At 42.5% G+C, this 23,863-nt stretch overlaps 1 protein-coding gene across 2 annotated transcripts in view; it reads left to right on the top strand.

Annotated features, from left to right (window-relative positions):
- The window catches only part of LOC141548413 (sodium/hydrogen exchanger 2-like), a 132,313-nt gene that overhangs the window by 35,502 nt on the left and 72,948 nt on the right, over positions 1 to 23,863 (top strand). Inside the window, exons 2-4 of one of the 2 annotated variants that reach the window (XM_074277279.1) lie at positions 7,427 to 7,585; positions 11,066 to 11,529; positions 12,061 to 12,311. In XM_074277279.1, coding sequence (XP_074133380.1) covers positions 7,561 to 7,585; positions 11,066 to 11,529; positions 12,061 to 12,311 — 740 coding nt within the window. In that variant the 5' untranslated portion in view covers positions 7,427 to 7,560. The remainder of the gene's footprint in view (positions 1 to 7,426; positions 7,586 to 11,065; positions 11,530 to 12,060; positions 12,312 to 23,863) is intronic. The other variant, XM_074277280.1, reaches the window with a different exon arrangement.

Raw genomic sequence — 23,863 nt, 5'->3', positions numbered from 1 at the left:
GGGATCTTGTTATCTGCCATTACTAAAACTACCTGATTGCTTTGTTGGACCTGCAATGAAACAGCATGATGCAGGGTAATGGCAAGAATGTCACTTACTGTCGCCCTGGCTAAGTCACCATCACTCCTTTCTGGGCCTCATTTTCCCCTTCTATATATGAGAGAGTTGGACTGAATGACTCTAAGGTCACTTCTTGGTCTAATTCCATGCTTCTATGATCTTCTTACTCCCATAAATATCATTATTTAGAATTTCCCCATTTTAGGTGTGATGTTATTGCTTTCCCTTAAGTATATGGAGCATTTCCTTTTTGCAGCACCAGAGGGCAGCAAACAGAAAAAAAAATCTGTCCAGTTTTGTTAGTTGAATTGAAGCTTATTTTCATTTTGAAGACTGGCTTAGGTGACCTGAGTTTTTGAATGTCTTTCCCTGCTTTGTCCTTGCTAAACTTGCTCATTCAGAGTTGTGTTGACCTGTGAAACTATAACTCACTCTTTCTCTCTCTTTTTATAACTCTATGGTTTTCTATTTCTGCTCTCTAGCACAATTGGATGATTCCATTTCCACTCTCCTGAATCCTCTCATCTGAGCCTGAGAGAGGCTTCACTGTCTGTGATGCAGAATGGGAGACCAGGATGGTAACTGGGTCCAACCACACAGGACAAGTCAGTGGCCCTCGAGTCCTAATGCGCCAGACATTGACTAAATGAGAAAAAAGGCCGCAGTAGGCTCCAAGATAGGTGCTTAATAAATGCTTGGTAGCAGCCTTAGTGACCTGGCTCCTTAAAGGGGCACTGCTCATGCTAGACTCTGTAAGCATAGGTTCTTAACCTTCCTAGATTTCAGGGGTTCCATGAACATGGATGACAAAAAAGAAAAACCGTCTTTGTTTTCACTAACCATTGGTGTCTTTTTTAATCTTACAATTTGGCTTTATGCTCCATTGGTTTCACCAGACTGCTGAGAGGGGCCCACGACTGACATTATAAAGGTCAGAACCCCATAATACTTTACTGCCTCCTGCTGGTTCCTGCCCCCATCCTGGCCTCGCCTCAGCAGTTCAGTGGGCAGTTTTGAATTTGGTTTACCCTGCTTGCCTTTGTGCTGATGGGAGGCCCTGGGCGATACTGCCGTCAAACTGATGGACTCCTACATAAAAACGTGGATGAGTTGGGATTTCATCTGACATAGATACATGTAAGGGCCATCAGAATAGTGAATCTTCCTTTTCATTTTTATTCTCTATGTCTGTATTACCATGGACCCTCATTGCTATTTCTGAAGATAAGCTCTTCATATGATACTTTAATGGTTATGTGGTTTCTCTTTTGATTTAATTTTTTTGGTTCTATACTTAATAAAGGGTCTGTGGTTTTGATGGTATGGATGCTCCCTCTAGCAGGGCAGATTGCTACCAATCCATGACTTTTTATCTCATGTGGATCTTGTTCACGTCCTCCCACAAACTCTCCAGAGATGACTGAGCCAAGGCACTGGCAACCTTCTTCTTGGTCTTGTAAAATTTCCTATGCCCCAGGGCTGCATGTGGTCTGTCTGTTGTTCATAGACTCTTTTTTTTTTTTTTTTTTTTTTTTTAATTTTTTTTATTATATATATATATATTTTATAATATTATCCCTTGTATTCATTTTTCCAAATTACCCCCCCTCCCTCTATTCCCTCCCCCCGACGACAGGCAATACCATACATTTTACATGTGTTACAATATAGTCTAAGTACAATACATGTGTGTGAATATTGTTCATAGACTCTTACTGTTCCGGCAGCCCTCCCCCTGTGCTAAGTACCCATTTTTCAGATATCTTTTCCCTCGTTTGGACGCACAAGTCATCAATGGCAATGTGATGCAGCCTCCCTCTGTTCATCTCTTTTACATTTCTCCTTGTCTCATCCCTGGTTCTTATTCTTCCAGGGCCGTGGTTTTCCATGGTTCACAGCCAAGAGGCATCCCTGGGAGAATACCGATGTTCATAGGTTGGGCTTTTGCCACAATGACTTGAGGTCATTGAAAATCTCAGACAGTTTCCAAATGGGTCAAGCCTCTCCCCTTTTGTTTACCCTGGAGCTTAATTCACTGCCCATTGTCAGGATCCCACATGCCATAGCTTAGCTATGATTACACCCCTTTTGGTATTTTAAAAACTCTCTCAGTTCACCTCTCTTGTAATAATAGCTCACATTTTCTTATCACTCAACGTTTGCAAAGCACAAAATGTACATTATATTATTTGACCCTTATAAACAACTGTATGTATGGTTACCATTCTAATTTTACAGACGGGGAAGCTGAAGCTTTGGGAATTGAAATGACTTGACCAGGGTCTCACAGCTAGTCAGACTCTGCTGTAGAATTCGAACTCAGACCTCCCTGACTCTAAGTCTGGAGCTACCAAACTTGAGGTTGCTAAACCATACATTTCTGTGTTAAGTCTGATCCGGGGCTTGCCAGAACTTTGGCAGACTCATTATTTCAATGCTGCAGCCCAAGGAGGACAATGCATATCTTTGAAGAGAAACCACAGTCCATCTCCTCTGATCCTACTAGATGTATTGGGACGTAAAGGTTGTGGAGGCAAAAAAGACTCGACCAAATTGTTTGATGGGCTGGAGGCTGGGCTGTGCTAAGCCAAGAAGACTTCTGGAGGAGGCAGCACTCAAGCTGTAGTGTAAAGTAGGAATTGGCTAGGGTAGGCCTGGCAGTGTGAAAAGGCCATTAGTGCCTGCAGGATATGTAGGGCAAAGACTTAGGGACTAGACAGGGAAGAATGGAATGTTGTCTTCTATCTATCCCCCTTTCCTGTCTCTTCAGAATAATAGTAACAAAAACAGTAACAATCTCAATCAATAACATGTTGATAGAGAAACTTTGAACAAAGGGATGAATCAGGTTTAGGAAGTGGGCTTGGAATTCATGTCTTTGTGACTCCCAGTCTGGCATGGAAACCAAAAGAATGGCAAAGAGTGAAGGAGTGGACAGGAAGCTTTTGTTCTGCGTCATTCAAGCCAGTCAGAAATCCTACCTTCTGTCTTTGTTCTTTCTTCCCTCCCTTTCTCTTCTCCCTCTCTCCCTCATTTCCTTCCCTCCCTCCCTCCTTTTCTTCTTCCTTCCCTCCTTCTCCCCTCCCTTCTTTTCTTTCTCCCTCCCTCCCTCTCCCCTCCCTTCCTCCCTCCCTCCTTCCCTCCTTCTTCCCTCCCTCCTTCCTTCCTTCTTCCTTCTTTCTACCCTCCTTCCCTCCCTCCCTCCTTCCCTCCTTCCCCCCCTCCCTCCTTCTCTCCTTCCCTCCCTTCCCTCCCTCCCTCCCTCCCTTCCTTCCTTCCTTCCTCCCTCCCTTCCTTCCTTCCTTCCTTCTTTCCTCCCTCCCTTCCTTCCCTCCTTCCTTCCTCCCTCCCTTCCTTCCCTCCCTTCCTTCCTTCCTTCCCTCCCTCCTTCCCTCCCTCCCTCCCTTCCTTCCTTCCTTCCTTCCTCCCTCCCTCCCTCCCTCCCTCCCTCCCTCCCTCCCTCCCTCCCTCCCTCCCTCCCTCCCTTCCTTCCTTCCTTCCTTCCTTCCTTCCTTCCTTCCTTCCTTCCTTCCTTCCTTCCTTCCTTCCTTCCTTCCTTCCTTCCTTCCTTCCTTCCTTCCTTCCTTCCTTCCCTCCTCCCTCCCTCTCTCCCTCCCTCCCTCCCTCCTTCCCTTCCTCCCTCCTTCCCTCTTTTCTTTTTTTTTAATAGAATATAACTGTAGAGAGTGTAATTCCAGCTCTGATTCTGCTGATTTCACAGTTTTCCATATTTTTATATGTCATAGTTATCTTTTTAAAAAAAGAACAGCAATAACATATTCCATTACTAGACCACAATTGATTCAGTCATTCTCTAATTGTTGGACATATATGTTGTTTCCAGTTTCTTGCTCTTACAAATTGAGCAGATATTGATATGAACTTTGAATGGGAATCTGAGTATTTCCCTTTTATGACATTTTGGGGATATGGTTCTAGCAATGCAGTTTAATAACTTTATATATTTGCATTGGTGCATTGATTTCTTCCTTCAATACCTTTCATCATTTACATGAGTGCTGAATATTTAAAAAATTAATTTCCAAAATTCTGTGGCCTGACTGAAGTTTGTAGAGAGTCCAATTAGCACTTGCTGAAAGCAAATAGTTAAATGCCCAGTAGAAGATACTGGGAAACAAAAAAGTAGATGGAGAAGGCAACAGTCCAAAGTTTATGTGACAATCCAACTTGAAACTTTTCCTTGTACTTTTTAGCTAATGTCTTGCTTTTTCATTTAATTTCTTTTTAGGACAGACTTGTTGACAAATGAAAGGCCCATGCATTGGTGATTCTGCATCTCCAAACTACTCCCAATTTGCTGAAAAATGGGTCATTGATTTGTCATTAGTGGTTGGTTGGATGGTGTTTGGACAGCTAAGGAAAAATGGGTTATGGATTTATCTAATAGCCTTGGGCCTCCATGTTTTAATTACCCATGTTCTCTGTGATTAGTCAGTCATGTTGCTAATGCTGGGGACATCCTGCTATGTGAAATCTTTGTTCTTGTCTCCCCCCTCCCCCCTCCCTCCTCTCCTCCCCTTCTGCTTTTTGTTTTCTTCCTGCTGGCCTCTCTTAAGAAATGGAATCAAGATATTTCCAGGATAACTTTTTTCCCTTTATTTTTGCTGTCTGTGGTATCTGCACAAAGAAACAGTATAACCCTTTTCTTGGCCTCATAGCTGTATCTATCACAATCTTTCAAAGCCATATCCCCTACATCCCCAAGTCTTCATGGGCTACCTCGCTTGACTGCTGTTCTAGAAGTTATATGTAATGTTAAATTTTTTCCTTGATAAATACTCTTCAGTTTTGTATGTATCATTTCAGAAGATAAAAAGAAAATCTCTGAAAGAAGGGGAGAAAATGGTGTTTTAAAACTGGGGGAAAGAAAATTTCAGTTTTAAAAATCCCAAACATTCAGCCTAGACTTCTTTTGTCTCTAAGTGCCCAGATGTGGCCTCTGGATAGATAGGCCATGTGACAAGGCAGAACCAGGGAGGAAAAGCATGGGAATGGAGTCTGGACTTTTTGTCATTTTCCGATGATTGACTATACTCTCCCTGGTTTCCAGTTGCACAGCCCATCTGCTTTTTGCTTTTCGCTTCTCCTATAGTTATTGCCCAAATCATATCTAATAATTTCATGTTGTCAATTTTGTGGACCATAATAGCCATTGATCCATAATCCATTAATGGGACTCTGCTCTTTATTAGCTGTGTGGCCTTTGGCCAAGCCCTGGGCTTCATTCATCTTCCCTGTAAGAGGTCACCCAGCTAGTTAAATTGGTGGCAGAGCAGGTTTTAAAACTCAGATCCCATGAGTACTTGGGTGAGCTTTAGTGGTCCCTGTTTCCCTGACTTTGTCCTTGACTTTGCTACTGCCAGCCCGGAGGTCTCTTAGACTCGGTTGGCGTTCTTAGTCTGGGACCTGCAGACCCCTCAAAAGTCCATGGCTAGATTTTTGAGCATCTGTGAACTTGGATGGGGAAAAATACTTTATTTCAACATAATTGATTTCCTCTGTGTATTTCGTTTTAGGCATTCTGAGAAGGGGTCCCCAGGCTTCACTGCACTGTCTGGGTACAAAGTTAAAAACACTTGTCTTGGATGATCTTGAAGTTTCCTCACAGCTCTACCGTTTGGCGCTTTCTTAGGAGGAACCAAAGTTACTAACTCCCACTTGTCTGGCAAAAGTCTTTCCTCTCAACTACACTGTGAGAGGGCACAGCAAGTATGTTACACCATAGTCTAGATGAGGAAACTGAGGACAAATCTAGGGACTTTTCAGGGGTCCTAAAGCTTGTATGCATTTGGGCAGGTCTGGACCCCAGGTGTGCATGGTCTCTTCAGCTTGCCTTAGCTACTGAGCATTTTCTCCACGTTGTTCATTTCTAGTGCCCCTGGAGCCAGGGGGCATAAGTGAATGAGCTGGATAATTGGAAAATACAAACACACTTGACTTCCTCCCTCAAGGTGAGAGAAATCAAAGATGAAAAGAGATCCTCAGGCAAGCAGAATTGCCATCGCCTCGCTTTGTGTGTCCAGCCTCATCTCACTTCTAGCCCGTCTGGATCTCTTGAAAAGGAAATGAAAATGTATCATTTGTCCAGGGTCCCTTGGAGGGGCCTCGTTGAAGGATGACACACTGGGTCTGTAATGCTGAAAGACTGCTTAGACTCTGCCGTGCTCTATCCTGGAATGCACGTTTGCCAAGGTTTGCCAACCCTCCCTCCCTCCTGAGGGAGTCAGTTAGCTTTTCTGGGCCTCAGTTTCCTTTTCTGAAAAATGAGAATAACAATGCAGATGGGACAGTGGTTTGTTATTCTAGTGGTAGGCCACACACACCTTTGAATGAGTGCTGGGCAGGGACAGGGTCTAGAAGTGAGAGTGTGGCCATCAAAAGCCCCAGAACCCACAAAGAGATGCTGGAAACCTCCAAGATCTGACCTGCCTACTCTTAGGCTGTTAAGGTGAGAGAGGCAGGACAGGATGAGAGAATGCTGTATTTGGCTCTGGGTTCAAAATAGGCCTCTCACATTTGCACCTAATATCTTTAAGCCTCAATTTCTTTATCTGAATAATGAGAAGGCAGGATCAGATAGTCCCTAATGCATCTTTTAGAGTTAATTTCCGGAGCCTCTAATCTTGACAACAACAGAATGGGGAGCAAGGAGGCAGGCTTCTGCTTGATGCTAGCACTTCCCAGCAGTCAGAGCTTTCTAAAAATGGAATGGCCAGGAATGCCTGTGTACGTGGTCTTTGAGATCCCTTCCAAACCTGGGGTGCTGTGGATTGTAACTGGTGAGCTCTGGCAGGAAATGAGATTCTGTGGGAAGCTCAACAGGCTCCCAAAAATTTCCCCTCCCAAGAGAGCTAGTGCCCCAGCCTTCTGGTCCCTGCTCCCTCTCCACCTCCCCCACTCCCTCTTCCTATGCCCTCCTCCCCTATCCTCCCACCCCTATCCCTCTGCAGCCCCACTGGTGTAGGCAGCTCACAGAGACTAGGGCGCATCTGGCCCCAGGCTTCCGAGAGCAGAGGCGGAGACTAGAAGCTGTGGCTCAGGACCTGAGCCAGCTGGGAGTTGGAAGGTTGAAGCAGACTAGGCTGAGCTAGGGCAAAGTACTCTGCCATGGGCGTGGGGCTGGCTGTGATCTATACTCTGCTCCTGGCTGCCTCCCAGGTCAGCAGTGATGCTGTGCTCTGGGGACCCCCAGGTAGCCCTGACCAAGGTACTGGCAGCTTCTGGGCACCACAAGGAGGGCCAGCCTCTGGCAGTGGCTGGGGACCCCAGGAGGTCCAGAACACTGGGAGTGGCTGGGATCCCCTGGGCAAGCCCAACAGCGATAGTGACTGGGGTCTCCCTGCAGGCCCTGATCATGGCAGCGGTCAGGGGCCCTCAGGCAGCCCCTCGGACACCAAGGGCCCAGAGGCCATACACCCACTCTTCTTCTCCCTGGATTACCAGCACGTGCAGGTGCCCTTCGAGATCACACTGTGGATCATGCTGGCCTCATTGGCCAAAATTGGTGAGTTGGGAGACCTGGACTTGCTCAGCCCCCCCCCCCCGGGCCCTTTCTGGGCACCAGCCTGTCCTCTTGGGGCATAGAGAGTAGAAGTGGGGGACACCCCAGAGTGGTGGTGGGAGCTGCAGCCCTAGGGAGGGGTTTCCCTGGAGGGGACCAGAAGGCTCAGGACTCTACCAGGTCTTCCCTCAATTAATGCCCCTCTGAATGAGATACCCCCAGCTCCTAGACAGTTCTCTGTATTTGTCTGACGAGTGTTGAAAGCAAGATGCTGAGACCTGCTCAGACATTGAGGAAAACAGTACTCTAGTATTAGGAGTGTGTCTGCATTCACATTTCAATCTTTGGCTTGTAGGGACTCTCCCAAATCCTTGAGGAGTCAAAACTGACATGTATGTCATGCTTTAGGGCTTGTAGTCAGCTTTACATACATAGTCTCATTGGATTCACACAAGAACCCTATGAGTCTTAAAGGACCATTATTATTCCTATTTTACAGATAGGAAATGCAGGCAGATACAATAGAAAGGACACTGAACTTCAAATCTAAGACCTCTGCTACTTCCTACTTGGATGATCTTGGATAAGTGTCCAGGCCTCAGTTTCCTGAGCTGTAAAGTGAGGGGGGCTGGGCTGCAAATTCTTTTCCAGCTCTAGATTAGATGGATCAAACAGTGAAGTGTGTATCAGAGGCAGGGTTTGATCCCACTTCGATTCATGGCAAATCTAGTACCGGATGCACCAAGCCAAAATATACTGTGATCAAGAGTTTTATTTACTGGGACTATCTTTGATGCCTCTTAAGAAGGGTCTTCACATTTCTTTGTGAGACTTTCAAAACTATCTTTTTAAATAAGTTATTCTAAAGCTTAAGAAAACTAAGAAGTGCTCAGCTGATAGAAGGTAGGATAGCATATGCAGTGCTTTGCACCCATAGCCCCCCACCTCAGTAAAGAAGGGAAGGAGCTGCATTTTATCAGTTGTATGGCCTCTTTTGGGTCAAAACATCAACAGCCTCATAAGAAGTTGGGCCTGGTGGGCTGTCTCTTTGTAACCTTAGGTCTTACATGCAGTGGTTACCCAGAAAATGTCTGCAGAACGTGGAGAGCACTGGGTTGAGATTTTGTCTATTGGAGTCTTCAGGACAACTTCCCTTGGCTGGGAGACAAAAGAACAGTCAGTCTTTAAGTAGTTCTAGTCCCCATTTTGTGAAAATGACTTTGCTGTGCCATGCAGGGTCTTTAGTTAAAAAAAAAAAGCCCTTGCAAATACTGCTGCTTCAGGAAACGAACTTACCAACGTTATGGGCTAGGGCAACCCCAATCCCTGAGCCTCACTTTCTTCATGTGCATTAAACAAACTGGTTTGGCTCATGGCCCCTGCCCCGGCTGCCTCACTGGCCACAGCTCTAGGGGATGGGGATGCAAAAGCATTTGGCAGTGTTAGTGGGAGAGATTGTACTTCTGAAGCTTGGTGCCTGTAGATAATTGAGCTTTCCCAATACTTATTGTCTACATTGGAAATGCTGATTTCAGTGCCTGGATGAGATTGTAACATCGGGATTATGGACCTAGGAGGAATCTGAAGAAAGTATCCATCTCTGTATTTCTAGATGGGACTGCTCCAACACAGTCCCAGATATAGATCATGTGACTGACATGTCCTTGAAGTAGCCTCAGTAAAACTCTCCTGGGGGAGCAGTAGCTCCTTTCTAGTTACTTTGCAGCTGCATCGCCTAGGGAGGTGCTTCTTAGATGGGGCCTATTGGACTGCTTCTCGGATCCTTCCTTTTTTTAATGATGTTCCATGGACCCACTCTATGCTCTACTTAAGGGCATTTGGTGCTTCAGGAAGGGTAAAAGGGTTTCCAGTCTTATAGGAAAGATTAGACTTCTGTATTCAAGCAGATAGTGATAAGGCACCGTCTAAGCAAGTGCATGATTGGACATGTGCCGAGGAAAGCTAAATGATGGGAGTCTGTGTATGGGGCAGATCAAGAACCATTGCCAGTAGCCCCCATATGAGATGCCTGCCTTTTGCTGGCTCAGTGGAGGAAAGCCCCCAGAGAAGAACCCATGACAGAGGAGAGGAATGGGGTGACGGAGAATCAGGAGACCTACGTTCTGAATCTAGTTTTGCCATTAACCAGTTGTATGGCCTTGGACAAGTTCCTTCTCCTGACCATACCTTAATTTTCTCATATTATAAATGGGAGGTGGTGGAGGTGACATGGATTAGATGACATCTGAGGTTCCTTCTAAATCTATTCTAAATAAGAATTGAATGCCAGTATAAACTCTAACCTCCAGCATAGTACTGTGCCTTTTCAGGTAATTAAGACCCACTGCCACTAAATTTCTTATCATTCTGATGACAAGAAGGACCAGTGGAAATATTGCAAGCTGATAATTACATCATTTCGTCTTTCAAAACGTCTATATCTCTTTATGAAGAATTCAGCGGATACATATGAATAATCCTGCTGATGTTAGCTGGATAGGGTTTATGAATCAACATTGTCTTCATCAGAGAGGAAAAAATCCTTTTGTCCATGCCCCTGAATCTTAACTACATCATTATGAAACTAGGACATCTGAAATCATACGTTTTTTTTTTTTTGTTTGTTTGTTTGTTTTTTTGTTTTGTTTTTTTTTTTTGGTAAATTGTGAGGCTCATAGATGATGACGAACTATGGAACAATAAAGCCCTTTTCATGGCACTTTACTATGTACAGAGCCCTACTTTATTGCAGGAGTAACCCTGGGTTCTTCAAGGTTATACCAACAGGTTCTACCAGGCTACACGGATCCCATATTAACCTTTTCAGAGTATCTCTGGCTCTGGGACCAGCCGGACTAATTTTGGAAAGCTTGTCACCAGGCTGGCCACTTTGGAATGAATTCTGGGACTTTGTCAAGTATAAAATTCTAGAAGAGTTGCAATCTGAATCATTGGAGAGTTTCTATGCTGACAAAACTACAACTTCTTGAAGTATTGAAGTTATTTTTCTTTTGAGCGATTGTATGGTGTTGTGTATTGAAGGCTGGTCTTGGAATTGGGAAGACCGCAGTTCAAATTCCACCTGGAACATATCCTAGCTGTGACTTTGGCCAGTCTCTCAATTTTTCAGGCAACTCTGTAAAATCTTATAGAGTTATTGTTTGGTATCAGTGAAGGGAGTTTAACACATCACACAAAATCACAGGTCTGGGGGGGGGAGAGGTAACTAATTCAAATCATATGACATCAACGTTATGAGGGAAGGTAGAATAAATGTTATTGTCTCAATTTTACATATGGGAAAACTGAGGCTCAGAGATGTTAATTGGCTTGTCCTCAAAGTCACATAGTTGGAAAGTGTCAGATCTGGGTTTCAAAAATCTTCTGTCTCTCCAAGTACACTCTTGTCTCTCCAAAAAGAAGTTACTCAAAAGAGAGATGCCACATTCTCATCAACTGCCCCAATTCTTTTTTCTCTTTCAGGGTTTCACCTTTACAGCAAACTGCCTTCAGTTGTTCCAGAAAGCTGCCTGTTAATTTTTGTGGGGCTCGTCATGGGAGGCATCATTTATGGTTTAAATGATAAATCCCCACCTGTCATGGACAGTGACATATTCTTTCTCTACTTGCTCCCCCCAATTGTCCTTGACGCGGGTTACTTTATGCCCAGCCGGCCCTTTTTTGAGAACATCGGCACCATCCTTCTATATGCAGTAGTGGGCACTCTGTGGAATGTGCTTGGGATCGGCCTTTCCCTCTATGGTATCTGCCAGGTGGAATACTTTAGCCTGCGTGATGTCTCCTTGCTCCATAACCTCTGGTTTGGGACCCTGATTGCCGCCGTGGATCCCGTGGCTGTGCTGTCTGTGTTTGCAGAGATGCACGTGAATGAGAAGCTTCACATTTTGGTTTTTGGAGAGTCTCTCCTCAATGATGCAGTGATTGTTGTGAGTATTGTTGTTTGCTTGGTGTGTCTTGGCTGATGAACCAGCTTGGCCGCTACCTTAAAGGGAACCAGAGAATCCCAGAAACTGGATTCACTCCACCAGTGGCCAAACAATACCCCCACAGTTAGCAGCTGTAGGGGTAGTCTCTCTGCTCAAGTCATGGATAAGTGAACAAAGTAATGACGCTGTAAACACTGAAGGATTTCAGAAGGGAAGAGGCCTGAGAACTGAGGGCGAAGCTCAGATTTTTTTGGGAAACCTGGTTTGAGAAGTTGTGTATAATAACTTTTGGCATTTATATAGTGCTTTGAGACTCACTGTGAGGACACTGAAGCTCTGAGAAATTACATGACTTGTCCAGGTTCATACAGAAAATGCTCAGGGGAATATTTAAACCTTGCTCTGGATTCCAAGTTTAGCATTCTGTTCACTGTGCCACACTTTCTGGTTAGGCTTGGATTCAATTGGATGACGTGGGCCATCATTTTGGCCTTTTCTAATGACAGTTTCTTCTAACCCTTTCTCTTTTAGGTGCTCTATAAATTATTCCAGTCTTTCAGTGAAATGCCATCTATCACAACACTGGACATTTTGGCTGGGATGGGAAAGTTCTTTGTGGTTGGAATTGGAGGCATCTTCATCGGTCTCCTGTTTGGAATGGTCGCTGCCTTTACCACTCGCTTTACCAAGGCCACCCGTGTCATTGAGCCCCTCTTTGTCTTCTTGTATAGCTACCTTTCCTACCTCAGCGCAGAAATGTTTCACCTGTCTGGGATTGTGGCGTAAGTACCCCAGACACCCTTGATGACCCAGGCAGGTTTCAGGTTTTGTGCCTTAATTCTGCCCAGCGAACTCAGGAGGTGCCTCTGATGAAGTATATAAGGTGGAAAGAACATTTGCTCTCTTCTTCCTAGCTGTGGAAACTGGAGCAAGTTCTTTTCTCTTGGAATGTTAGTTTCTTCCCTTGTATAATGGGGATGAAACCAATATTACGTACTTCACACAACTGAGATAAGGCCCAAATTTGAGAATGAATAGAAAAGTGCTTTGTATCCTGAAAGAGTTCTATAAAAATTTAAAATGAAGTTATTAATTTTAAGTAAGCATTACTTTTCCATTTTGCTTCATTGAATTCCAGTCCCTTGGACCATTAAAACAACAACAAACTCTCTTAACATAGGCATAAGTTCAACAAAACAAACTCCTGTGTTGACCATGTCCAAACAAATTCATGTCTCCTTCCATCATCTTGAGTCCATCACCTTTCTAGAAGGAGGCAAATGGCATGCTTTATCTTCAGTCTTCTGACATTGTAGTTTGTCAAGACCCAAGATTTCCCAAGTTGTTTTTCTTTATAATGTTGTCTTTGTTCTCCTAGTTTACTTCAGTCTATGGCAATTTGTAGATGTCTTCCCAGTTTCTTCTGAAGCTTTCCACTTTGTCATTTCTTATGGCATGGAAGTATTCAATAACCTTCATATAAAATAATTTGTGTTGGCATTCCTCAATTAATGGACACGCCTTCATTTCCATTTTTATGCCACTATGAAATGAAAGTCTCTAGAAATATGAAATGGTAGTACCTTGTGGATGAAGGAACTTCTCCCTTTTCTTTCCCTCTAGAATTCCCTAGCCTCTTGATCATCAAGGCATTACCAGCTTGAAGGTGACCCCTAACACTGGCTCCTTGGGGAAGTTTGGAGCCAGATTTGATCACATCTGGCCTTCCCTTCAGTTTTCCTCCCAACAGCTCCCAATAGCCCTAGAAGCTTTGTTCAGGGTTCCCTTATTGGTCTTCCCTATTGTACACATGTAGAACATGTAAACTTCTGACCCATATATGGTGGAAGACAAGTCATCTAGTATAATGTGTCTTGAGTATAGAAATACTTATGATAGGGAGTGGCATGAGACATTTCAATAATGTTAATGTGGATTCTTATTCAGACAACCATGTTTTTTACTACATAATTATAGACTCTAATTTCTTTGACAAACCTTTAGGACAATGTAGCATAGTGAATAGAGGGTTGGCTTTGGAGTTAAAAAGATCTGATTTAAGGCCCGCCTTTGGCATATAGCAGCTGTGTGACCATGGGCAAGTCACTTAATCTCAGAGTTGTCCATGTAACACTCTGTGAGTATAAGTTGTAGCAGAATTACTGATCGTCATTGATGGAACGAATTTCAATCCTGAGAATTCCCTGTGCCAATGAAATCTCAGGTCTGGATCCAAATGAACACATAAAAGTGAATAGCAGCTAAAAAAATGAAATTACTATAAATTAACAAGTACATTTTGCTTTTGAGACACATCATGATAAATTTGATAGGGAGCCAGGCTTGAAGTCAGGAAGATCTGAAATCAAATCTTGTCTCTGGCACATAGTGGCTTATGTAACTGTGGACATGTCAGGTCTTCCTGGTGATCCTTTGCGATCGGAACTTGCACATACGTCTTGGTGATTTTTATTGGTGGAGATAACTTCCTCTATAGCTGGTTGGCATTCAACAGTAAATATCTACTATTTAGTAGCTGCTAAATATTTACATGATAGACTAAAGGAAATGGCTATCTTACTCTGTTGGCATTTGGATTTTAAGCTAGCCTCCCATTCTTGTGTGCTACTAAAATGAGAACATGCTCCTTCCTCAATGTACTCAAGACACGGTTTCCAAAAGTTTAAAAAGACAAAGCATGAATTACTGTTGAGTTTCAGAACACTAATGCCATTTGACTTTTTAGGTGATTCAAAGCTCTAAAGGGATTTAACTTGAAATAAAAAATTCCACAGTGCAATGGCTGGAATTAGTTTGTTTTAACTGCATGTTGGCTTGGCTAAGCTCAAGGATTCCATTCTGAGCCCGGAAAATTGTCTTCTGTCTTGGCAAGGGAATGAATTCCATGATTAAATCACCCCTGATGTTACCAGTCAATATTAGCTACCGTCAGAAAGGTAGAGAGAACCAATCCAATCTCACATTGGTTTCCTCTGACATTTTACATTGAGCTGATCTAGTCCAGGGGATTTTTAAAGATTTCCCACAGAGTATCGCTTTGGAAGCCTGGTTCTTTGGAAGTCCGTGTCCTGCTTAGAGACTGTTCTTCAAGCCTGTCCATAGTCCGAGGCAATCCACACGTGAGGGACCAATGGGGCTGAACCCATCTTTAGCTTCCTGTCCCCAGCTCAGGACACTGGCCTTTCTTTTGAATTCAGTAGTGCTTCTTTATTTATTTATTTTTTTAATTTTATAGACTAGGACTGTAGCCCTTGAAACTTTAACTACCTAATCTGATCTCTTTATAGCCAAAGTTTACACCATTTTTTTCCCTTCAATTTTTCTCAAATTCCCCCAACAATTTGGGTTCTTTTCTGACTTGAGGCAAACACTGGACCTGCTTTTGTAAGAAAAAGTCATTGGATTTGGCCAGTAGCAGGCTGTGGATAAGCTGGGAAAAAGCAGTTCTAATGGAGGGTTAGGGAAGCAGGAAGATTTCTGGTGTTGATCATCCGGGTATGGAGCAGGACAGGGGAGTCAGTGTGATTAGGAAGATAAGAGCAAAGAAGACAGTGCTCCTAGGAAATTCTAGGCAAAGTTGTTTTAGGACAGGGAAGAACAGAACATGTTTATGGGGAAGGAGAAAGGGGCTCAAATGAAAGGCGAGCTGGAAGATGCAGTAGAGAGAAGTGGAGATCAGCAGAAAGGATCCCTCTGGAAAGGATATTGTCTCTTTGAGGCGTGAGTGTAGAAGGATGAATGGAGTGAAGAGATCAAGAAATTTTGAGGTTGATGGTAGAGAAATAGCTGGAGATCATTTCAGATGATCTCTTTCCTTCTGATAAAAGAGAAGGTGAATTAGTTTGCAGAGATTAAAGGGACAGGGTTGGGTTTTGGGGCTTGAAGAGAGAATAAACAGTTTAGAACAGTTTCTGTGGTGAAAGAGGGAATCAGGCAGACGTGACCAAAAGCTTTCTGAGCAACTTTAGAGTCGTGTTAATGTTAGCTAGAATGTTTTTGTGATGTGGCTGATCAGCTGGGTGTCACTTTGATCCTCTAGACTAGGCAACCTTGGAGGAGGGGTGAGCACAGGAACAGAAAAGGCCACTGGCAGGTTTTGCCTTAGGCTGGAGGTGGTCTGCAGAATGGATACAATGGAAAGTCAAGGAGGCAAAGGATTCTGGGCTGTTGGCAAGTTGTTGAACAGGTCGAATGTGGGGTTTAGGTTGGGTTAGGGTAGGTGAACAGGTAAAGCCAGAAGGGACTAGGCAGACTGAGGAAGGAGAGATAAGTTAGCAAGCTAGGGCTCCAGAAGGACGGATCATACAACTTGAGAACAGGAAAAGATTAAAGTGATCATTTGGTTTGCTAAGTTGCTGGAGGAATCTTTGCACTAACATTTGCAAAGATGGTCATCTAGCCCTTACTTAGAGCCCTCCAGGGATGGGGGAAGCCTATTTCCCCACAGAGCCTCCCCCACCCCCCACTGCAGCAGCCCCTTCCTTTTGGGACACTTTCTCTCATGAGGGAATTTTCTCTGACATAAGGCTGAGATCTGCCTCTCAGTACATCAAACCTAGGCCTTCTACCCCAGAGCTGCCCCTTAAAAGAATCAGCTTCTGCAAGAATGACTCTGGCCAGCCTTCCTCTTCTAGGGACAACACCACTGGGATAATTCGAACTTGGACCCTGAACCCCCCATGGTGCATTCAGTCTTAATGAGAGTTGCCTTTAGCAAGGCTCTGGAAAGCAGCCTATGTTGGTATGGTTTCTGAAGTCAAGAGGCTGTGTGATCTTGGGGCAGTCACTTCAGAATGCCAGCTCCGATCTCGGTAATGCTTGAGGTTTGCAAAACCTCTCCCGGTGCTCAGCTTCCTCATCTGTGAAATGAGCTGTGGATGACAACCTCCAAGGTCCTTGTCAACACCACCTGTTTCCTAGCCCTTTGATGCCTTCCATTTCATGTTGTCTTCTTCTAGGATTTGTTGTTCCACATAATGACTCCAGAGTCCTCAGGTAGCATGAGAACTTTAAGACATCTTATTGAGGTAGCTATGGCTTTGAGATGTTAAGGGACTTATGTAGGGTCACCTAGCCAGATCTTATTGGATAATTTCACTGGTTGCTGCTGCCAAACAAAATTTGTCCTGTCACATCCAAGCTTCTGGTGCTGAGGGTGTTTTCCCTGAGCTAAGTTAGTGCTTGGATACCAGGCCTCCCCTCCACCTCTGTTTTTCCGAGAGTGTCTTTTAGGCATCCATGCCTCACTACTGTGAGTTAAAAGCTTGCAAACATTTTTGGCCTATTTTTATGGCATCTTACTTTCTTTTTTTTAGTATCTAGAGTGAGATTTCAGTATAGAAATTTATGAACTTTTAAAAACAAATATCATACTTTCCTATCTTAGCAGATTATCTAGTTAGATAAAAGGGACTTTAGAATTCATCTAATCTAGTCTCCAGTTTTCCAGGTGAGGAGGCTAGAGGGCTTCAGTGACTTTGTCAAGGTAGTCAATCACTCAGACAGTAAAAACATAGAGCTGGGACTTAACCTCAAGCCTTTGGCCATAGCAGTAGCATTCTTTCCCTTGTACCATGCATTCATTCCTTTTGAGCTCAGCAGGTACAATTTTATCTTCCCTGGGTTTGCAACCAGATGGCCCAATCCTTCTCAGAATCATTTTAATGTATTGGCCCAATTTTTGCATTCCCCTATTAGTATAGGTTTGAGAGTGGCATCTGTTAATTAACTCTGCTTAGGTCTGATAGTTCTTGATCTGACTTTTGAGGCTCTTAGAAAATAGCAGCCATTGTAATTAAATGTCAGGTAATGCCACTTCTTGGCAGAGGAGGCAGGAGAACTACTTGTCTTGCCTTGTGTCATTCTCAATACAGAGAACAAAAGTTGCTGTTAGCTTGTTTTCCAGGTAGAAGCGGATGCTACCGAATGTTGCTTAGACCACCATCCTTTGACAGTAATTGTTGAATGCCACCAGACCATTAGGAGACTGACACCACAAGTTGCAGGCAAGATGCTGACCTGGGTTGGTGGAAGGCATTCCATAGCAGGAATTCTCCTATACTGATGAAATCACAGACTTGGATCCCAAAAAAATGTAATTGATAATTCAACATAATGTTGAAAAACCTTGAGGCCACGTCACTTGGATGGTTGCTGAGTAGCAAACTTATAGGTATAATGCTGAAATGGATTGCCCTTTATAACACTGTTTCGCTAAATGTCTTCCTGTAATCAGTTGCTTTTTTAATTTAAACTTATTTATTATAGACAGAGGGGGTTATAAATTGAACTTGCCCCTGAATCCAGTAGCAAAAGATGGGCTTATCACCTCAGTGAGGGAAATCCATGTATTGCAGGTGGGATTGGAACTTTTTCTAGTCTGTATCCATTGGTCCCTTCCTCATTTGCCCAGCCCAGCCATGTCCTCTGTTGATCTCGCATGGCTGCTGTCCCACTGGCTCTGTGGCTGCTGCTAGATATCATTTCAGTGAGAGGATATGGGAAGTCTTTCTGCTTCTTACTTTCTTTGTAAGAGAAAGATTGAGCTGGCCCCTCTCTTTTGTGACTTAAAGTTCAAAGGCCTTTTGCAATAGCCTTTTAAGAAAGATAAATCCTTCTACAGCTAGCTCTTGGACAAGGGGAAACAACTCTCAGAGGTTTTCAGTCCCATAGGGAGAGCCTTGATGGTAAAAGTATTTCCTTTCCAAAAGGAAACTCCTTCCAGGGGCCAAGCTTTTCAGGATACAGAACAGCCACTACTAACTAATGCCAGAAAGCATGAATTTTTTTTCCCCCTTACCATTAAGCTTATTTAAAAATTGAGATTTGGGGGGCAGGGCATTGTCTGAAATTTTAATTGCGTGACCTCTGTGGTGTACTAAGGCATCTTTCCTTGTGGTATGAATCTTTGAGTGATTTGCCAAATATGCCAATTGGGCCCTGGGCGTAGAATTTAGTGATTTCTGATTTCAATTCTAAGTTCTTCAGTGAGCTGGTGAAGAGCCAGCTCATCATCTTAGGATGAACATCATAGCAATTTTCCTGAGTTGTGGAGACACTTGCAGTCAGAAAGAATGGGATTGAAGTCCCATCTGGTCACTTCCTAGCTGTGTGACCTTGGGCAAGTCATCTCAGCTCTTTTCCCCTTAGTTTCCTGATGTGTAAAATGAGAAGGTTGGGTTGAGTGGCCTTGAAACTCCCTTATAACTCTAAATCTTTGCTCTGTTACTCCTGTAACTCAAGAGGGTGGTGCCCATTGCCTGTCCATTTTAAAGGGATCTGTTTTCCATCCCATACTCTTCATATGCTTTCAGCTGGTAGTGTTTTCTTGCCTATCTTTAGCTGTGAGATAGGAGGTGTTTGTTGAGTTTAAAATCTAATTAGACTTCTGAAATTCTAAATTTATCAGAAATGAGCAATCACTCTAGACCTTTCTCATGTTGGTGTTTCTCTTGTGCCTGGCACAATACCTGGTATATGACTAGGGCTTAGTGAATGTGCAGTTGAATAGGACTGAAAGAAAAGGGTCAAATGCATTACATATGTCAATAGAGCAGGATAGCGTTTTTTTCTGTTATCACTGCCTTATTGTTTCTTTTCTGAATGTCAGACCTCTGGGTCTTTGAAGGCAGCTGTCTGTCTTGGTCCTGATATGTAAGTATAGTAGAAAGGGGGGATACCCAGGGAGGCTCCCAGAAAGTGTTGGGCTGGGGGAGAGGCTATTGTAGTCATGACCACCCTGTTGACTTGGTCTTTAGCCAAAGTTCTCATACCTTAGACTGGCCCCAAACTTTAAAAAATACTGATGTTGACAAACACACACACACACACACACACACACACACACACACACACACACACACACAAATTGGCTTATTCGGGTCTTTATTTAGCATGCCCTGTGTCCCTGAGGGGAACTTGGTGGAAATTTGTGGTATGAATGAATGAGAGGAGGGCATCATGGTCTTATTGATACAAATATTTCATTGGTGGAATTCAAGATGACGGATGAACCAAAATCAGGATGAGGTCACTGCTTTCCAGACTTGTGCTTTTTTTTTTGGGGGGGAGAGCTATTCATTGGATTACTTAGTCCCTAACACCTTGTTGGGATTACTAGGTGAGAACTCGGGTTGTCTGGATAGTGACAAGGTGAGAATTCAGGTTGGACAATTACAAGGTGAGAACTCAGGTTGACTTGATGGAAGGAGCAGGCTCATTGGCTGAAGTGGTTCTTCCCAGAAGCCCTTGCATTATCCCACGCCCATTCTCTGGGAGAATAAAAGAGAGGACTCCCAGAGATAAAGGGGACTCTGCACTACATCTGGCTTGACGGAGCTCTCTGCAGGAAGGGAAGTCACTTCTAAGGACAAGAGTTAACAGCAACTGCCTGGAGACAACGGTTCACTACAGGAAGAAGAATCTGTCTGAGAGATTTGAGTAGACACAGCAGATCTCTTCCCAGAGAGCGATCTGGCAGCTTCTGGAGACGACAGCTCGCTACAACACCTTTTCTACTCAGCCCTGCTAAAAAAAAAATGGGTCCATGGTGTGAAAAAAAAAAGAGGGACTTAGTGATCTCTAAACTCCTTCTGGCTCTGAAATGTCCTGACTTTCATGGCATTCTGTGTGCAGTATTAGAAAGGAAAGGTGGAGTGAGTTTGCCATGGTTCACTAATGAGTCACTTGCAAACTTGACCTTCTAAGTTAGCCTCTAATCATTAATACACTCCTATCCTCATACCGTAATCAATACTTGAAACTTTAAGGAAAGTCCAAGGTCAGGTCTTAAATACCATTAGTCACCTTATTGAACTTATGAGGAGTTACACACAGAAGAAATTGAAAAAAGAATGCAAGCAGGACATTTCTCTCATAGAAGAAAAGAGGACTCAAACATCAGGGATGCTTTGTGTGGCCTCCTCCGTCAGCACCCCAGTGCATTAGAAAGCCCTTCAACCCTTCACTGGTACCAAATAAGGCCCATTCACTTCTCATCCTCGTGGATGCTTCTCTGTGTTCCTGTATAACTGCTCTATGAAAGACTATAGCTGACAGCTTGGATTGTTAAATGGTTTTTATTTATAAATTTATAAATGTTAAGCACTGAGCCATACATGTGTTAACCCTGCCTCGTATCCCATGACTAGCCCACCTCCTTTTGTAAACCTTTATTTCTTCTTCCCTCTTGTTTCTTCTGCTACTTTTTGAGTTGAGATTATCATTGGATATAAGCTGCAGTATCCTGGTCCCCACCATGCTTCTCTCCATTGTCCTTTGGCTGGACTTTTAAATTTTCACTTTCTATTTTATTATTCTTAGTTGACATTGTTAGCATGGGAGATGATAAAGACCTGTACCCATTCTGGTAGTGGAGTAGGGATCAAAGGGACCTGGGAAATAGTCTCTCTCTTAAAAAGACTCTTTACAGTTTAGGGTCATGGAGCCAAATCCTGTCCCCTTATAGATTAGGAACCTGAAACTAGGAGAAATGAAGGGAGTTGCTCAGTGTTACAAAGGGGGTAAGTGGCAGAGCCAGAATTCAAATTTAGATTCTTAGACTCCATCAAGCATTCTGCTAGGAAGAAATTAGGGAATCTTGAGAGCTAATCTGTTAGGTTAACCACATATGTCCTTTTTGGTTAAAGAACCATTTATTCAAGAGGAATCAAAGGGCAAAAGTTTAAATGAACACTTTGCATTTTGAAATTGACCTTGGGTGTGGGTACCAAGAGATGAAAGGGTGTAGCATGTCTGGTTTTCCATCGAAATGGGGACACATTAGAGGTTCATGAACATTCATTAATCATTTAATTTCTTTGTTATTACTTTCATCCATTCCTTTCCTTCTTTCATTTTGGTATGTCCTTAGGGGTCAAAAAAAGGAATTATAAGATGTAAGTGCTTCTATTTGGCTACGGGGACACAAATAGATGTTGCTTAATTATAAATATCAAAATTCTAATATTTGACCATGTTATTTTGGAGCATTTGACTCTTAGAATTCGGAATTCTTTTTGAACACTATGCTTCCTTTAAAAAAATTTATTGTGGTTTTTTTTTTAAATCACTGTAACTTCCCAATTATTTCTCTCTTGTTGTGTATGAAGGAACAGTTAAGAAAAAAAAATGCCATATTAACCATGACCGACAGTGCATGCCTCATTCTTCACTTCTAATCCATTATTTTTTTAAAATAGTTTTTATTTACCAGATATATGCATGGGTAATTTTACAACATTGACAATTGCCAAACCTTTTGTTCTAATTTTTCCCCTCCTCTCCTCCCCAAGATGGTAGGTTGACCAATACATGTTTAATATGTTAGAGAATGAATTAAATACAATATATGTATACATGTCCAAACAGTTGTTTTGCTGTACAAAAAGAATTGGACTTTGAAATAGTGTACAATTAGCCTGTGAAGGAAATCCAAAATGCAGGCGGACAAAAATAGAGGGATTGGAAATTCTATGTAGTGGTCCATAGTCATCTCCCAGAGTTCTTTCGCTGGGTGTAGCTGGTTCAGTTCATTACTGCTCTACTGGAACCTATTTGGTTCATCTCATTGTTGAAGAGGGCCTCATCCATCAGAATTGATCATCATATAGTATTGTTGTTGAAGTATATAATCTCCTGGTCCTGCTCATTTCACTCAGCATCAGTTCATGCAGCTCTCTCCAGGCCTTTCTGAAAAAATCCTGTTGGTCATTTCTTACAGAACAATAATATTCCATAATATTCATATACTGCAATTTATTCAGCCATTCTCCCATTGATGGGCATCCACTCAGTTTCCAGTTTCTGGCCACTACAAAGAGGGCTTCCACAAACATTCTTGCACATACAGGTCCCTTTCCCTTCTTTAAGATCTCTTTGGGATATAAGCCCAGCAGAGACACTACTGGATTAAAGGACATGCACAGTTTGATAACTTTTTGATCATAGTTCCAAATTGCTCTCCAGAATGGCTGGATGTATTCACAGTTCTACCAACAATGTATCAGTGTCCCAATTTTCCCACATCTCCTCCAATATTCCTCATTATCTTTCCCTGTCATTCTAGCCAATCTGACAGGTGTGTAGTGGTATCTCAGAGTTGTCTTAATTTGCATTTCTCTGATTAATAATGACTTGGAGCATCTTTTCATATGGTTAGAAATAGTTTCAATTTCTTCATCTGAGAATTGTATATTCATATCATTTGACCATTTATCAATTGGAGAATGGCTTGCTAATCCATTATTTCTTTACTAAGAGGACTGAAGTAGGTTTCATTCTCTGGAGTGAGTCAGGAATGTTTGTTATATTGAACTAAGTTCTGATAGCTTTTTAATAGTACTTTTTACCAATTGCATGTAAAAACACATTTTAGTATTAATTTTAAAATTTCAAGTTCCAAGTTTTTCCTACCTCCCTCAATTCCCCTCTCCCTATAGATTACATATGTGCAATCCCATAAAATGTATTTCTGTTAATTCTGTTGTGAAAGAAGAAACCACCCAAAAGAAAAAAAAACATGAAAAAAATTAAAGTGAAAATATAGGCTTCAATCTATCTGCATTCAGACTCCATAAATTCTTTCTCTAAATGTGGATATTATTTTCCCTCATGAGACCTTTGGAATTGTCTTAGATCATTGTATTGATGAGAATAGCTAAGTAACTCACAATTGATCATTATACAATATTGCTATTACTGTGTACGTTGTTCACCTTGTACCATTCTATGTAAAGTCCAAGTTTTTCTGAAATTATCCTACTTCTCATTTCTTATAGCACAATGATATTCCATTACAATCATACACCACAACTTGTTCAGCTATTTCCCAGTTGATGGATATCCCTAATTTCCAATATTTTTGCCACCATCAAAAGAGCTTCTGTAATTATTTTTGTATAAGTAGGTTCTTTCCCTTTTTAAAAATCTCTTTTGAATACAGATCTATTAGTGGTATTGTTGGATTAAAGGGTATTCACAGTTTTATAGCCCTTTGGGCTTAGCTCCAAATTGCTCTCCAGAATAGTTATATCAGTTCACAACTCCAGCAACATTAATTGGTGTCCCATTTTGATGCATTAGAGTCCCAATTTTCACACATCTCCTCCAGCATTTCTCATTTTCCTTTTCTATCATATTAGCCCATCTGATAGGTATGAAGTGGTACCTCAGAGTTGTTTTTAATATGCATTCAGTGGTGATTTAGAACATTTTAAAATTTGACTACAGATAACTTTGATTTCTTTTTAATATAGCTTTTTATTTTTAAAATGCATGCAAAGATAATTTTCAACATCCACCCTTGCAAAACCTT

Source organism: Sminthopsis crassicaudata, chromosome X, assembly GCF_048593235.1.
Source record: "Sminthopsis crassicaudata isolate SCR6 chromosome X, ASM4859323v1, whole genome shotgun sequence".
Taxonomy (NCBI): Eukaryota; Metazoa; Chordata; class Mammalia; order Dasyuromorphia; family Dasyuridae; genus Sminthopsis; species Sminthopsis crassicaudata.
The sequence above is the reverse complement of the archived record's forward strand: the minus strand, read 5'-3'. Positions and strand labels throughout refer to the sequence as shown.